At 44.2% G+C, this 16055-nt stretch overlaps 1 protein-coding gene and 1 long non-coding RNA gene across 8 annotated transcripts in view; one reads left to right on the forward strand and one right to left on the reverse strand.

Annotated features, from left to right (window-relative positions):
• Window positions 1–16055, reverse strand: part of SPEN (spen family transcriptional repressor) — a 67776-nt gene that overhangs the window by 36373 nt on the left and 15348 nt on the right. For 4 of the 5 annotated variants that reach the window (XM_064470030.1, XM_064470029.1, XM_064470028.1 and 1 more), the window contains exons 2-3: window positions 12061–12381; window positions 8232–8708 (exon numbers count right to left, since the gene is read on the reverse strand). In XM_064470030.1, the coding sequence (XP_064326100.1) occupies window positions 8232–8708; window positions 12061–12381 (798 nt within the window). Of the gene's footprint in view, window positions 1–8231; window positions 8709–10762; window positions 12382–16055 lie in introns of those variants that run through there. The other variant, XM_064470032.1, reaches the window with a different exon arrangement.
• Window positions 1799–14616, forward strand: LOC135316528 (uncharacterized). Of its 3 annotated transcripts, none has more exons than XR_010375783.1 (3): window positions 1799–2756; window positions 5898–6626; window positions 7255–14616. It is a non-coding gene; the product is annotated as an uncharacterized LOC135316528 (long non-coding RNA). The 3 variants fall into 3 exon arrangements; XR_010375784.1 differs by having other exon boundaries at window positions 6512–6626; XR_010375782.1 differs by lacking the exon at window positions 1799–2756 and having other exon boundaries at window positions 4235–6626.

Consider the following 16055-nt stretch of genomic DNA (forward strand, 5'->3'; position numbering starts at 1 on the left):
ACGCAGCCGTGTATCGCACTACGCCGTTTCTCTGTTTTGTTTGGCTTTTTCAGGGTTTGGTTTCCCCTTGCTCTTTCGGCATACAGCAGGAAGAGAACTGGAGGCAGATTTCTTCCTGCCTTCGGGATCCCTCCGACTAAGCCTGGCTTCTGAGAACTAACACGGGCAGCGTCAACTTCCCTGACCTCAGCTAATTCTTTCCTTCCCTCAGCCTACTCAAGATGATTAAGCAAAATACTTGGAAGGAAATCAAAGCCTTAAAAACGCAATTAGAAGTGACCATTTTGTTAATGTGTGCGTGCACAACCCCGAAGTCAAACCCAATCCACCAACAGCACCAGACCTTCCTTGGGCTGCAGCATGCCCGCGGGAAGAAATTCAATTCTCGGGAGCTTAACGAACAGCGCGATGCAAAGCTCAGGAGGAGAACAGGTTTTTCCCACCATTCCTAAAAAAGGAGGTTAGGAAGACTTGAAATTGCCAAACCTCACACCAGATACCGGCTCCTGCTCCTGCAGACCTGCAGCTGTCCACAGGTGACTTAAACATGTTGTTTTTAAAACACAGATCTTCCTGCCCCTGCAGAGGAGAAGGCAAGTTCACATGAGGGTCTGGATTTAGCTACCAGAAACCCTCATATTTGCTAACAAAACTCTGATCTAACTGCAAGAAGCCTTTACAGCACTCAAAAATCAATTTTCTTTAACAGAATGCAAAACAATAAAGTTGTTCAAGATTATATTGATAGTTATCACTGTAATAAAACAGACTGTTTTTGTAGGACCCCCTTCCTTTGCATCCATCCCCAACACAGTGCACCTTTAAGACTCCCGACCTGAAATTAATTTGGAAAAGGACGTAAATCTTTTTTTCTCTGCCCGTAGAGGCGAAGAAACCAAATGCACTTTGAAAAAGCAGCAGCAGCAGCAGTTAGGCTTCTAGGTCCTGCTACAGAAACAAAGACTGTCAGAGCAGATTTAGATAAACACCTACTTCTGCAAATTTAGGAAGAGGCTTAATTGCTTTGTCATTTAGAGCCAGCAATTACCAACCATTATTGGGAGTACTGCGGAGGATGGGGGGTTATTAATTGCAGCAAAACGTCCACTCTATTTTGGGCAGCTTGTGCAAAGAAAACTATGAATAAAATAAAAAAGCCACTTGACTATAACGTTTTAAAGGATTTTATTGTCTATTCATATAAAAGATGGGGGATGGGTTCTTCCAGAGAGGCTAACAATGTTGAAATTTCTTTTTATTTCACAACTGCGTCCTACCTACCCGCCTCATACCACAGCAGTGGTGGTGTTAGGGTGTGGGGGCAGACTCCAAAGCCACCCCCTTTGGGGGGTTTGGGGGGCTCATTCCTCCTGTGGGGAAACCAGTGCTCACTTCTAGAGCGGGCAGATCGTCGGGCGCTGAAAGAAGGTTTCAAAAATAAAAAAGCGACCTAAAACTTAAAAGGTTGAGACTGAGAGAGCCCAGTTACCTCCCTCAGACCTCACTTTTACACAGGCACTACTGTTCCACCACGTAGCCGCGGTGCTTTCCTGCGCTGTGTGAGAAAACAAACCATCCCCGAAGAGCAAAATCTGCTCCAGCGTTAGGGGCTGGGGGGATTTTTTTATTTAGGAAGGGAGGGGGAAAAAAAAAAGGGGTTTTGTAGAAAGCGGAGGTATTTTTAACCGGCGGGTTTCCAGGGCGGCTGAGGGGCGGCCCCGCCCTGAGGGCGGCGCGGCGGCGGGCCCGGCCGGTTCCCGCCGGTTCAGACCGGTTCTCGGGCACAAACAACCCGCCCCGCTGGCTGAGGCGGCCGCCGGCCCGGGGCTGCGCGGCCCCCGGCCCCCGGCCCCTCACAAAGGCACGGCGGGGAGGAAAACACCCGCCTTTCGCTTCGAAACACCGGGGGAGGCGGCTCCGGTCCCCCGGCCGCCTTGCCTTGCACCTCCCGGCCGCGCCGCCATTACAGCGCCGGGACTGGCCCTCGCCGCCACCAGAGTCTATGGAGGCGACCGAAAGCGGTGGATTTTCAGGGCGAGATAAAAATCTTATTATGCAACGCACATTTTTAATAGATTACTCTAGAGTATACAGATGAGGTAATGCGAGTTGGCGCCCTCCCCCAGCCGCTCTGTCAGCAGCGCGGCGGCGGCGGGGCTCGGGCGGGAGAGCGCGGCTTCGCTCCCTCCGGGCGGAGGGGACGGACGGGCTGTCGCTGCTTCCCGTCCCGAGGGGACGGAGGCACCATTTGCTCGCCAGCTGCGAGGAGAGCTGAGATCCCGGGCGATGTGTTACTTTTCTTTGTTTTTTCTTTTGTTTTTTCTTTTTTTTTTTCCTTCCACAGGAGGATCTGTTTATGTGTAAACATGAGTGGGCGTGCAGGTAGTCTTTTTCGGCCGTTTTTGAGAAGGTATAAAGGTTTGCTTTCTGTAGTTAATCTCTTCAGCACAAAAATGGCTTTTTTCAAAGCTAGCTGAAGATTTTCTGCCCGTGTGCAATTTCAAGAAACTTGATATACTCCCAAGAGTAAAAAAAAAAAAATGTTTAAGAGGATGATCTAGGTTATATTTAGATGAGAAGCAGCCCAGGCTGACATGAACAGAAACACAAGAAAGAACAAAGTGAAAATGCTCGACAGTTGGTAACAAAAACCTGAGAATATCTGAGTTGGATTTTTAAAATTTTCCTTTCCCTGATCCACATTCCCCTGCACAGAGAGAACATCAAAGCAGCACACGGCTTTATGTGAACAAAAGGTAAAGATTAGGTGTTTCACCTGACTCTTGCAGGATTTACTGTTGCCTTTGTGGTAACTGAAAAGCAGGCTTTCTACTCTATGCAATTTTATGTTGTGTGTTTTTGGTTTTTTTTTAATATCCTAGCCTAACTCTTTTTCCCATACAAATAGGAACGTGCTCAAAACCCTGTCATCCTACCAGAAAAGATTAGAAAATATTCAGGTGATCTCTACAGTGCAAAATTTATGTGGAATTACTTATCAGCAAAGGCCATCTCACCGATTCTTAAATGAAGACTGAAGAGCTACATTTTAACCTCCTTCCTCCTGATTTTTCAGCTGGCCCCAGCAGAGGCATCTCTCAACCCACTCAAAAACCCTAAATCCCATTCTAAGTCAGTGATTCATCACTTGCTGGCAGACAAACTAAGCGGGAAAGAGGAGATGAAGACAACGGTAGGGAAAGGTTTGCATTATGTCATGAAACTAAATTCACTTTTTTCTACTTTCACTTCAGTTGTTTAGACAGGCTAAGAAAGTCCCCGGCAAAATAAAATACACTGTAGCCGCCACGGGAGGTTTCAGGGAGCCTGGTTTTCCCATGATTAAAATTCTCTTGGCAGTATTTTTCATCAGTTTATTTCAATATTAAGACACATAAAATAACACATACGTATTCCTTTCCAACTGTAACTCATTGCTCCAGAAAGAATTTCATCACAGACAAATCTACAATTAAAAAACAATCTCTACTTACTTTATGTAAGCCCTGCCCACTTGTCATTAAAACTTTAAGTACAGCTATCACCATTACCAAAAAAAAAAAAATCCATTTTCAGACTTCTATATGTGCAACTTCTTACCACCGCTTTAATTCCACGCTACGGGAATGACTAGGCTCTCCTAAATCCTGGTGAAAATGAAGTGACTTTGCATCTGAGCTGAAGTTGCTTTTTTTAATTCCACAGCAAGATCTATTTTACATTCCAAGCTATAGGAAATAATTAATCTAACTTGTAAATCCTCCAGCATCCTTGACATCAGACAACCGAATAAGCACTCTTTTTAAATGACTTAAAAAAGAAAGCAGAAGGAAATCTCAGGTCACTCATCTGTAAACTTACGCATGCTGTGTTCACACTTTTCATGTTCTGGACATCACCTATAGGACATCAAATGCTTCTGCCAGGATTTTCTAAATAAGTTTAAATCCCGTCTCAACAAGGTACTTCACCACATGCCCAGCTTTTAAGAGTGAAACGTCCCACTGCTCAGCGCCACACGGTTCAATCCGTTGCTGCAGCAAAGCTTTAAAAATAATCGCTAACACATGGAACACTAAGAAACGTGTAAAGCCATTTGACATTACAAAACTGACTAAAAATGCACTGAAAATTTTTTTTAGTACATTGCAACACCTCAACAAGCAGCCTAGAAAAGATCATTTTCTACCAAAAAAAAAAAGTGGGGGTAGGGAGGGGATGTTTTTTTCAGGAGGCTGGGCAGGGCACAAACAGAATCTGGCTTGTTTCCTATGGGATCCCACAGCTTCCATGCAGGTTCAGCTTCTTCCATGACACAGTACAGAAAATATTTTTGCTAATATGTCATTTGTGGTGTGTGCTTGAATCAACGAAACAGAGAAATGAAGGCTTCTGGTGGCAGAAAATTAAAATACAATTTTTGAGGGTTTTTTTTACTCTTTCAAGGGGATCGAAAAAAGCAAAACCCAACGATCCTTTTCCACAACAGGGGTGGGGAATGAAAAAACTCAACATTCAGACAACTTCAAAATGCAAACTCTTCCTCAAAGCCATGCGGGTGATGCCATAGGAGAAAGCAGCTCCCGCAGAAAGCGCTCATGGCCCCCGGCCTCCCCACCTCGGCCTGGTGGGCAACTTCCGAGAGGCCATAAAACACACCAAATAAAGCCCAGCTTTGGAGAACCTGGTTTATTTTTACCATGTTCTTTTTGGTCTTATCTTCTACCTTACTACTATGCAGTTCCCATTACAAATCCCCTGTGAAGGCCTCCAAATGGACATTTAACGCTAAGCTTAGCTGAGACCCAACAACAAACTCCAAACCTTTCTGAAATAAAGGGGTTTTTTCATGTGTGTGTTTTGGGGTTTTTTTAAACAATCTGCAGAACATCTTTCCTCATGTTCCTGCCCAGGAAACTCACCTCCCTTTAACGAAAGCCGTATTTCCTTCACACAAGCTATTTGAAAACCACAAGGAACGAAGCCCAAACTTCACCACCTTTCTGCTCGTTTTTCACAGCACCTGACAGATGGTGCCATGCACAAAAATTCTCACAAGCGTTTAACGCCCGCAGGCGTTCACAGGCTCCAGTGTTTGTCCCCAGACGCTCACAGCAACGTGGGTAAGAGACCCACCTCTCGAGGTGGACACAACTGGTTTTGCCTTTTCCACCCTGCCAGCTGAGACAGGACAAGACTTGAGTGACAAAGTTCTTCCAGACATACAATTTCAGAAGAATTCAGCGTCATGAAGACCTTAATAATTGCACAGCGTCACAAAATTGGCCATTTCCACTTAAAATAAAAGCCGTACGAGGATCTCCACTTTGCTAAAACCCCTGAGAAATACTACAGAAATTGCAAGAAACATTTCTTCAGACAATAACAAACTGCCCTTGGTTGTTCCAGACAAATTCCACTTTAGAAAGGAAAAAATGAATAGGAAATTTGGTAAATCCATCCAGGGATGACAAGCCAGAATTTACTGCCCAGGGTATGGAGGTGCAAATAAATCTCTGCCTGGTCTGGGTGTGTGAAACCCGAATACGCAGCACAGCCTGGGTGAGCACCTTGCCAGGAAAAAGGGGCGAGGTAGCTTTCCCTCCCCACCGGGTAAGAGGGGCTTGCGTATTTATGTTGCTAAATTCAGAGTGGGTTAAAAATTAAACAGAAGAATCCATTTGTGCTTTAAAAGGCTTCAAGGCCAGGCGGGGTTTTGCTTTACAAACTAAAGGTATGGTTAAATGTTTATGAATATCTAACTCATTGTTCAGAAACATCTGAAACTCCTTTCTGATCCTTCAAAATGAAGTATGATCCACCAGATTCTACTACTTGCTCTACTAAATTTGAATTTACTGTATTAATAAGAAAAGTTTATTTCCCTTTCCTCGCAGAGCATCATCTAGTTTTCCATTACTACAACTAGAAATTGCCAAGAAAATGAAATGCTAAAGCACAGCAGACACTGCTTATCTTCTGATTAAATCTTGAAACTTTGTTCCAGTGGGATCATATTTAGTCTTCTCAAATGCAGAGCAGTATTTCATCCTGTCTCGACATTCCAACAATGACATTTTAAAAATATTACGAGTTTCTTGGACCACCTTCTATCCACTCTGCAACGAGCAAATGCACACCAGAGATATTCTTTTACTTCCCAGCTTGGGATTTTTTTTAAACCTTAAATATAACCAGGCCTCCTTTCAATTCATCTTCTCTAGGATAGGGTTTGTGTTTTTTTGAGACCTCTGGAAGTCTCACCAATGTTTTTTAAGCAGTAGTAAGTATGAAGATCTTTGGCAAAAGGTTGTCTTTATCTAAGCATTAAGATATCATCAAAGAGAGAGGTGTTGGAAATAAACAAGGCTTTCAAGCAGCCTAAAAGTTTTTTCAAATATTCTAGAGGTGCGCCTCTCTCCACCAGCCAAGCCAGGACCTGGATTTTTAAATCCAGGAGAAAAACAATAATTAAAAGAAGTAGTAAATAAATCTTTGCACGGTTCTCTAGACATTGTGGTGGGGGATATCAGAAGAGGAGAAACTGATTCCCTCATCGTCACTTCTGCACACCCTCCCCAGTGTCAGCCCATCGAACCCTTCCAGAAGGTCCAACATTGGAGCAGGTAAGATTTAATGAGAATAATTACCTTGATTAGAGAGCTGCCAGTGGTAAAATTCCATTCCTGGTGATAATTGAACACCAAGTATTTATTACACCGTGTCATGGTTTTAGCTGGGATAGAGTTAATTTTCTTCACTGCAGCGGGCACAGTGCTGTGCTTTGGACTTAGTATGAAAACAACGTTGATAACGCACCAATGTTTTGGTTGTTCCTGGGTAGTGCTTGTACTAGTCAAGGACATTTCCAGCTTCCCATGCTCTGCCGGGGGCACAAGAAGCCGGGAGGGGAGGGGGCACAGCTGAGAGAGTGGATTCAAACTGACCAAAGGGACATTCCATATCATGTAACGTCATGCCCAGTGCGGTACCTGGGAGGGGCTGGCCGGGGGAGGGAGGCAGCAATTGCGGCTCAGGGACGGGCAGCGTCAGTCGGCAGGTGGTGAGCGGTTGTATCGTTTGTGTTTCTGGTATTTTTTCCTTTTCTCCCTTTTCCTTTTATTATATTATCATTATTGTTATTATCATAATCACTTATTATCATTATTATTTTCTTTTAATTATTAAACTGTTCTTAACCCGTAAGGTTTTTTTTTTCCTTCTGCTCTTCCGATTCTCTCCGCCATCCCACAGGGTCAGGAGAATGAGCAAGCTGCTGCGTGGTGTTTAGCTGCTGACTGGGGCTGAACCACAACACCGATATACTTATTTACTTAATGGATATTTTCAGTTTTGGAAAAGAACTGGTATGTGAAGGAAACACTTCCAACTCTGGAAACCCTTCACCAAACAGAGCATAAAACATTTCCAGGTACAATGGCAGCTTGTTGGTTTCCGGTCTTAGGGTGAACTTACGCTTAAAAAGCTAAATACCTCAGAGACAATTCAACCTGAATTTTCAAATTATTAAAAGAAATCCAGTGCTTCGCTCTAGTACTCTTCTTTTTTCCTCCTGTACATAGTTGATGAAGTCACACAAATACAGAACTACCGCAGCTATCACAGAACCAAGGACACGGGTGGATCTCTAGGACATGCATACTTGGATTTGTTTGGGGTTTTTTAATTCTTCCAGGTCTGCCCTTTGTGCTGCAAGGCAACAGTGGGAAAGGAATGGCAAAGCAACACATCAACCTTTTCAGTGTTAGTGGCAGCAGGGAATGGGAGGAAACTGGACAATAACACTCATCATTTCCCAGCACTTTAAAATATATCCTTGTATTAAGTAGTTGGACCTTCAAATTTGCTTATTCCCTCACTTAAGGAAGTAAAATATTTGCCCCATTCTCCAACTGCACAGCCAGGGACGTAGCAAGGCCTCGTCTCCATACACCCCCACTTTGCCCAGCCAGCACCTCAGGGACGCTGCCCAGAGCCGCCATGGAAAATAATTAACAACAGCAACAGCATTCCCTGCCGATCTGTTTCATGCCAACTTCATCTTTTTACGTTTCACGCCAGTTTACTTCTACGTCAATGAGTAACGCTTTGCCACGCAACGCGTATTTGCACAGCCCGGGCTCACAACTCCTCGCCGTGCCTCAGAAAACAACCCGCAAAACCCAAGGGACAGTCGCTTTGGGCCGGGCAACAACCGGCCGTGACCTTACCTGTCGCTGCTGGTACTGCTGCTGCTGCTGATGGAGTCGCTGCTGGAAGATCTGCTCCTGGATCCGCTGCCGCTGGGGGAGCGGGTGGGTCTGGACGCCTGGCTGGCCAGCCTCTGCGGGGACTGCGTCCTGGACTGGGACGAATGCGGCGACCGACTCCTGCTGTGCTGGTAATTCCTCTCTGGCCTTCTGCCTCGTACCTCCCGTGTAATATCATCCCTGTAGATATCCCTGTGTACCACACTGGGCAATGTAAACTGCTCCCGGGCCCTAGGTTCGTAACGGGGGTCGTGAGCATCAAAACGGTTTGGACTTCGACTCCGAGAAGTATAATAGAGCCCGTGTTGTAAAGTCCGCTCTCGAGGATCTCTATAGTAATCCTGATCGTAATGTCTTGTCCGATCAAATCCTCCCGTCCCCCGCTCATGGTGTCCATAGGCACTATGTTCATAAGCACGCTCCCTGTTATCTGAAGCCCTGCATTTAGGAAGGGGGAAAAATATTTCATCAGAGAGGGGCAAGCACAACTAAAAGCAAATCATGCAAACATTCATGTCAGCACTGAACTTGTTTTTGCGACTGCTTCTCCACTAAACAGCAATAACCTATCAAGCAAACACTGACAAACTTAAAAACATTTTACTTGACTCCAAAGTTATAATCGTATACGATAAAGCTGAGCAATTATTTCATTTTAATCACAATATCGGGCTTTCATGACCAGCGTCTTGCCTGCACGGGAAAAAAATGCTGCTTTCCAGTGCAGAATCCTCATTTAAGTGGTGCTTGGTTTTTTTTCTTTTTCTTTTAAATTCAGTAAACAAGAAAAACTTCATGTTTGTGGACATCATAATTAACTCCCCCCCCCCTCCATTTTTGCTTAAGAGCTTCAAAAAAATTTTCTGGAATTTGGTAATTACTGGAGCTCTTCTAATTATCCTTCTGCAAAAATGGCATTGCAAATCGGGCTGTAGCCATGAAAGCCTCCGTGCAAAGCATGACCCAGAGGTAAGAAGCTGCTTTCAAAAGGGGTAGCATAACCCATAGAGAAGGCCCAGAAAATCAGGGGGTTTCTTGTGGTTGTTCTCATCCTATATATTTCATCCTCTTAGAGGGAATTTTGCTTTTATCGGGCTGCTACACTTGATGCTCATCAAAGCTGCGTACCCTCAGGAAACTTCTCGATTACTCATGTCAGAATACTTAAACTGCAAGGGCGCAGGCCCCAAAAAGATGCTAAGACCCTAGGCAAGGAGTATAAATCACATTTTTCGGTAGGTGTTTTTGTCTGTTGAGACTGCTATTGTTACTGCAATCACAGAACGTCTGCCTTCGCAAGCACGCTACCCGCACGTAGCTGAGGTCCATTTTGTTTCAGTATTTCCAACATTGTGTAAGTCAATTGAGAAAGGCTCTATGTTCTACGAAAGTTAGCGCAATCTCTCAAATAAAGAGATAGTAAAACTGGCAGATAAAGTTAAACAAACATTACGAATAGTTTTGTAGTCTAATTTAGACAAGTACTGGGACAGTACGGCTAAGTTACATCCGCAAAATAGAAAAATTATTACATTGAATGGTTGAAAAATACTTGCAAAATTCTAAATATGTCAGGGTAGTCAAAGTTAATTTAAAACTTTAATTATCCATCTTATGAAGGACATTTCAACCTTTTTTTCCAGCCTTCTCTCTCAGATTCTTCCTTCAGAATCCATTATTAGTCACTTCAATCCCCCAAATCCTAATAACCCAATTCTGCCTTGCGCTTCCTCCTCCTCCTCTCCTGCATCACGAGTCTGTCTTCCATTTAAAATGGCAGAAGTATTTCAGGTATCTTTTATAAACTGAAAATGGAATTCGCATCTTTTTTGATTAGCATCTCAGGAAGTTACTTCCATTTCTTCTCCAATGAATCACTAGGTCCTTTATCCCCTAAATATATTCATCCTCTGTTGTTCAATTAGAACTCATTTTCAAGCTTTCTACAGAGCTAGCTCATGTTTTTGCCTGCATTTTTCCTCTCAAATTATATATAAGAAACTACCTAACCAGTGCAACAGAATGTCATTAACTTATATATCTGCTTGAAATTCATTGTTGCCTTTCTATTTTTATTATCTCTTGCTCACAACAATGGCATTTTGAAAGATATTTCAGGATCTGGCACAGAAACATGTCTTTCCTTCCCCCCCCCCCCCCCCCTTTTGAAGGACCAAGATCAACAATTTCATCAACGATTGCATTTAGCATCCTACAAAGTGTTAATCAGTGAAAGCTGATTTAATGAGGTAAGAGAAAAAGCAGTATTTTCTAGAGGGTTACTGCTATATAGCTGACATAAAAGAACAAAGTCCTTATCCATGAAAAGGACACAGACGACAGACAGAGGAACTAGCAGAGCTGAAAATCTAATGGCTACAGTGCTTTTTTGATTTATCTATTAGTACTAAGTGCTACTGGAGTTAGTGGAAAGAGAGGGTTTGACTTGGGTTAGGAGAGGGGCTAATATACACAGGGCAGGACATACCAACCTTTTCCAAGTGTGGAAACACGACCTATATTCCCAATTAAATCTAGGGAGAGAATTGTGAACATAACTTCCCCAATTTTGGCCCCTCTTACAGGGGTAATCCACCTTCTTAATGGGCAAGGGTGTCAAATGATATTTTAGATGAACCAACAAGAAAAAAAAAATCTTAGTGACAAGACAAAAAAAAAATTCCACTGGAAGGAAGTAGTCCCAGACTGAAACCATAACTCTGAAACCCCCAGACTTCTTTCTTGAGACAGAAGGCACTTAAATAGATCCATTATTTTAATTTCCAGCCCTATGTCTGAATCAAGCAGCTGGTAGAAGATCACCCAATGCACGAGGGCACTCGGCGCTGCTGGCCAGCAGGCATCCTCTAGCCGCCTTTGTAACCATCCAGCCCAGTCATTTCTCACTGGCGTATCCACAAACTGGTATTAGTGCCACGTCCTTAAAACTAAAGTATGTTTAATGTGGAGTAGCAAAGAGCTTTTTTAAGAGACTAGATAGTAATCCACTCCCCATGGCTACTGGCGTCTTGACTGTATACCATCCAATAAATTCAAGGCAGTAGTTCTTATCCCAGCATTTAAAAAAAACACACTATAATTTCCAAAATTTAGTAATGTCCATCATCTCTTTTTGCCAATACCATCAGAAAGAATAATCCCAATAACTTGGAAATGATGTAGATCCAAAATGGAACCATCACAAGCTGCCTTCGGTCTTCTCCATCCAAGCGTTATTTCCATGGCTAAAAGTTGTCTGTAGAATCCAAGGGGCCGCATCATTAAAGTCTACTAGAAATTTTGTGATGACAATCCAATTAACATACCAACTGCGTACAGTGAGAACTGAGAGCTAGGCAGCGAGCTTTCACAGCATTTTAGGTTCTAGTATTCCGAAGATACTCCACAGAGAACTTCACCACATGTTGTAGAGTAAGATAGCTCCATCTGGCAGCAGGGATACATCCGAGCAAGGCCTTAATATTATCCAAGAAATGGAATCGTTACTTCTAGAAAAGAGTAACTCCAATATCGATGCTGGCCAAAGGAAATCTTCCATCTTAAAACCACCTTACTTCAAGTGTAGATATCCAACCAGCTGCAGAAAACATCCTCTATGGATCCACAAGGTACCAGCCACTGGGATAGAAATCACTTCCGTTTCCAACCCAAAATAGGAAACATAGATAATTCCCAAAATTTTAAATCCATCTGGGGGCCCTAGATATGAGTTTGTGTTTCTCACCATATCAAATACAAAATACCTGCCTAGAGAAACCTTGGAACTTACCCATCAAGTCTCCGCTCATAACGTCCTTCCCGTGCATGAAGTGATGGTGGGGGACCGTAAGTGGGCCCCCCCCCACCTCCTCTGAACCCAGAAACCTCTCTACTACGAGATGCTATGGAAACTGTATCATCCAATCCCCGAGCAGCACTGGGAATGGTTCCTGGTTCATTATAATCCGTCCGTAGGTCTCTATCTCCCATTTTGTTGACAGAGTTGTGTGCCTTCTGCGCACTTTTGATGTCCACAAAATCCACAAACGCTGCCACTCCGCCTTCCGACCCCCTCTTAGGGAGTATTTTGACGCTTTCGACACGTCCATATCTGGAAGAAAAGCAAAGCAGAGCACGTATGTTAGTGCTGGTAGAAAATGACTGTGTTTAATAACATCGCCTCGTGCAAAATCAACACCAGTTTCAAACCCTTTGCCCTTCCCACATGGCAGGAAAATCAATCTCAAAGCACAGCAGAGGTTGGCAGGTGTGTCTTCAAAAAGTAGAGGGGAAAAGCCATTTACACCTTCTCATAGTAATTATCTCTCAACTCAACTCAAGCTGTACTTGAAACTCCTCTCTTTTGGTTAGCCTACCACGAGATTGCCCTTTTTATAACAACAGAGCAACAGCAGCCAAAGAAATAGAAAGGTATTTGCAATTAGAGCAGCCCTCCTCATTTTTAATCTGACGAGCAAGACATAATTAAAACCAAACTGTGTCACAACAAGCAAAAATAAAGACATCCCAACAATTTTCTCAAGAAAAAAAATGACCTTGACATAGCAATTCCACTACTCCGATCTATGTTTAATCCATTCAGCGCCAAAACCAGACACTTCATTCTGATCCTCGTTCCTGATCTCAGACCCATTTATTCACAACTGTCTCGAAGGGCGCTTTTGAAGCGTGGCTGACACGGGCCCCCCCGGACTGGGCTGCTTCCGGGGTTCAGGTTTACGCCCCCCCGGCCACAGACCAAGCTACGCAACAGGACACTGAGGAAAGCCGACGGGAACGTGACACCACCCTACTTAATGTATGTCAAATTAAGTAATTGCAACACAGGCGCTTACGGATGAGTAAATGTCTACGTAAAAAATAAATACAAACAAACATGTTTGTGCACATGAGAAAACACGCTGTAAAAGTGCTTTTAAATAACTTGCGTCAACTCATAGCAGAAAGGATAAAGCGGAAAGTACAAACACAGCAATGTTTTAAAACGGCTGAGAACTGCAGGTTGTGTTTTGGGTCCTCATCTCTCTCACCCAAGGGCTTTAACTGCAGCTGTTAATCCATGACAAAAGAGGCAAAACACGTATTTTTGAGTGCACTGACAAATGGGAAAGGGGCACACACAAATAAAAAAACTAATCAAGAAATATTTGTAAACTCTATGAAGAATTACTGCAAAAAATCTTTCGATTCACAAAGGCAGCACAACGCTGAACAGATGTAAACAGACCTTAAAAAAGAAAAGCTGTTTTCAGCTACACACAGGAAAAAGCTAACACAGCTGCCTGCGGAGCAATGCTGTCAGCACCTGCACCTGACCGTTTTGTGCCTGCCACCTTTGTACCGGCGGGGACAGCACAGTGCCATGTCATTCTCTGGAGTTTCCTGACCTGTGACACCAAACTGGTCATTTTTTATTCTCATTAAAAGCTGCAAGGGGCAAATAACAGCAAATGGCACTGAAGGAAAGAGAATTCTCAAAGTCTGCACTCTGCTAAGGCTGGATCAGGTTATCTTACCTTGAAGGCAAGACTCAGAAAAAACAGAAAAGTAGAGGATATGGTTAATAAAGCCTATGTGGTGAAAAAAATGGCCTAATTGGATGTGGCACATGTAAAGAGAGAAGAAACAAATAAGGAAGAAGGTGGAAGGAAAACAGGAAAGAGCCTGCTTGAAAAAATGTTCACGCCATGAATGAACGTGACAAAAAAATATGAAAAATAACTGGGTGCCCGAGTCAGCATCACCCTTTAACAGGAGTTTCGGTGCCGGTTCTCTACAGACAGCAAGGGAAAGGTGTAACCCGACAGAGTGCTCTAACTCTCACATCCGTTGAGTTTTTCTTCTAAATAACGTAGTTACAGAAGTGACTGGTTAGAACACGGACTTCCCTTTCGTTCAGTGTTTACACATTTGGTTTCTGGCAACACAAGCCCATATTTTGTCTACAGTCTTCAGGGGGGAAAAAAAAATAGTGTCTTAGCACTGCTCCGAAAACCTAAGATCCTAATGGAGCTTTCCGACTGCAGTCACCACAGCCTACTCAGGATGAAGTGCTGCCTGCCAGTTACGTCAGAAATGGGCTCTGAAAGACTCTTCCCACTCACCATCCTGACAATTCTTTTATTTCCTCATTCCGAAATCATAACACGTACGTGTTATTATAACATACGTGCAGACCCCAACTATTTTTCTTCTGCTGTAGATCCAGAAATGCATTAAAATGTTCAAATATTTGAGCTAATGCTGCCCAGAAAGAGCAGAAGATACAGAACATTGACGTGATATGCTCCCCAGGTATCAATAAAATCACCCTTCAAACACACAACTCTTGTGGCCGGAGCTTAATTTTTATACTGGGAGAAATGTACTTTGGTTACCATTAATTAACAAATTATTTGTGGTTTTTCCTCTAAATCAGAAATGGGTGGGGGAGGCTACTACCGTATTCTACTGCAGCCACGGTCCTAAACCACCCCACTCGGAGATGGCACATTTTAGTCCATCCGTTATCCAGGTATATAAATATGTGTTGCGCTTTGGCGTCCTGCACCGTCCCCTTGATGAGCCCCAAGGATAATCTGTGACAATCGTCTTTGCTGAAAGAGAGGGAGGCAGGCGGGGGGAGGAGAAAGGGAGCAGGGGGAGGGGGATGAAAGAAAACCAAGGAGAGAGCCCTGAGCATTCAGGGACAGCTGCTGGGAGAGGAAGGTTTGCATTTTCCTTGCCCCAACGTGGTCCTGTGATTACACACATCCTTCAGTCCCCCACTGTGAAGATTAATCTGTCTGGTGATCCGACCCAGCCCCACCCGTTGGCGTCTCTCCGAGCTGCTCCCGTCTTGGCAGATGCTGCTGGGAGGAGGAGGAGGAGGACTGCATCGAGGGGAGAGGAGGGGAGATCTGCAGTGCTGCATCACCAGACGGGTTTACTGCAGCAGAATAATACGTTACAAGGAGAGAAAAAAAAAAACCACACAACCAAAACGTTACTTCTGGAGGGTCGGGGGAGGAGAGGCGGCGATAATGCCACGTTTTGTTATGCGGATCGCATGTTCAGGCAAGATGGAGGCGAACACGGAGGAGCAACCTTTGTCCGGATCCCGAGGGCTGGGAAGAGGGGACAAAAGACAAGGGGAGGCATCACCACGACCTTTGGTAACGTTCGCAGAGCAGCTCCTCTCAACCTTCGCCTCGTATCTTTATACCTGTGCGTCAGCCTTTTCCAAGAAGGCTGCGTTTCACAACTGCTGGCAGACCCGACAGAAAACAAAGAGGCACGTTTGCTCAGCTCCGAATCCACAGACCCTAACGAAAACAAGGCTTTTTAGTGCCTCTTCCCGTCTGCAACTCATGCCGATTAATCATTAGCTCCACGCCGTAACAAAGGTGGCCGAGGCCGTATTTTCGGAGGGGTTTACAGTCCAACCAGAAGCAGAGGAGACGAGGACGTGCGGGAGCTGTTATGTCACCAAGCCCCTCCACCAGCGCAGCACGATCACAGCACCCAGCTGTAAACACAGACCTAGCGGCCCTTTCAGAAAAAAAAAAGTTGCTCGATAATCACTGCTCGAACAAAGCCACGCTAATCCAGCTTTTCAGACAAAGAAAAGGAATTCATAATTTAAGCATTATCGGTTTATTCACTGTAGATCAAAGCACCTCTATAATCAAGCAGCTGAAATGTCTCTGGGCTCTTGGCATGGCTGCTCGGCATGTTTCCCTCGTTCTCCAGCCCTTCCTCCTCCCCAGCTCTTCCTCCCGTACC

Source organism: Phalacrocorax carbo, chromosome 20 (assembly GCF_963921805.1).
Source record: "Phalacrocorax carbo chromosome 20, bPhaCar2.1, whole genome shotgun sequence".
Taxonomy (NCBI): Eukaryota; Metazoa; Chordata; class Aves; order Suliformes; family Phalacrocoracidae; genus Phalacrocorax; species Phalacrocorax carbo.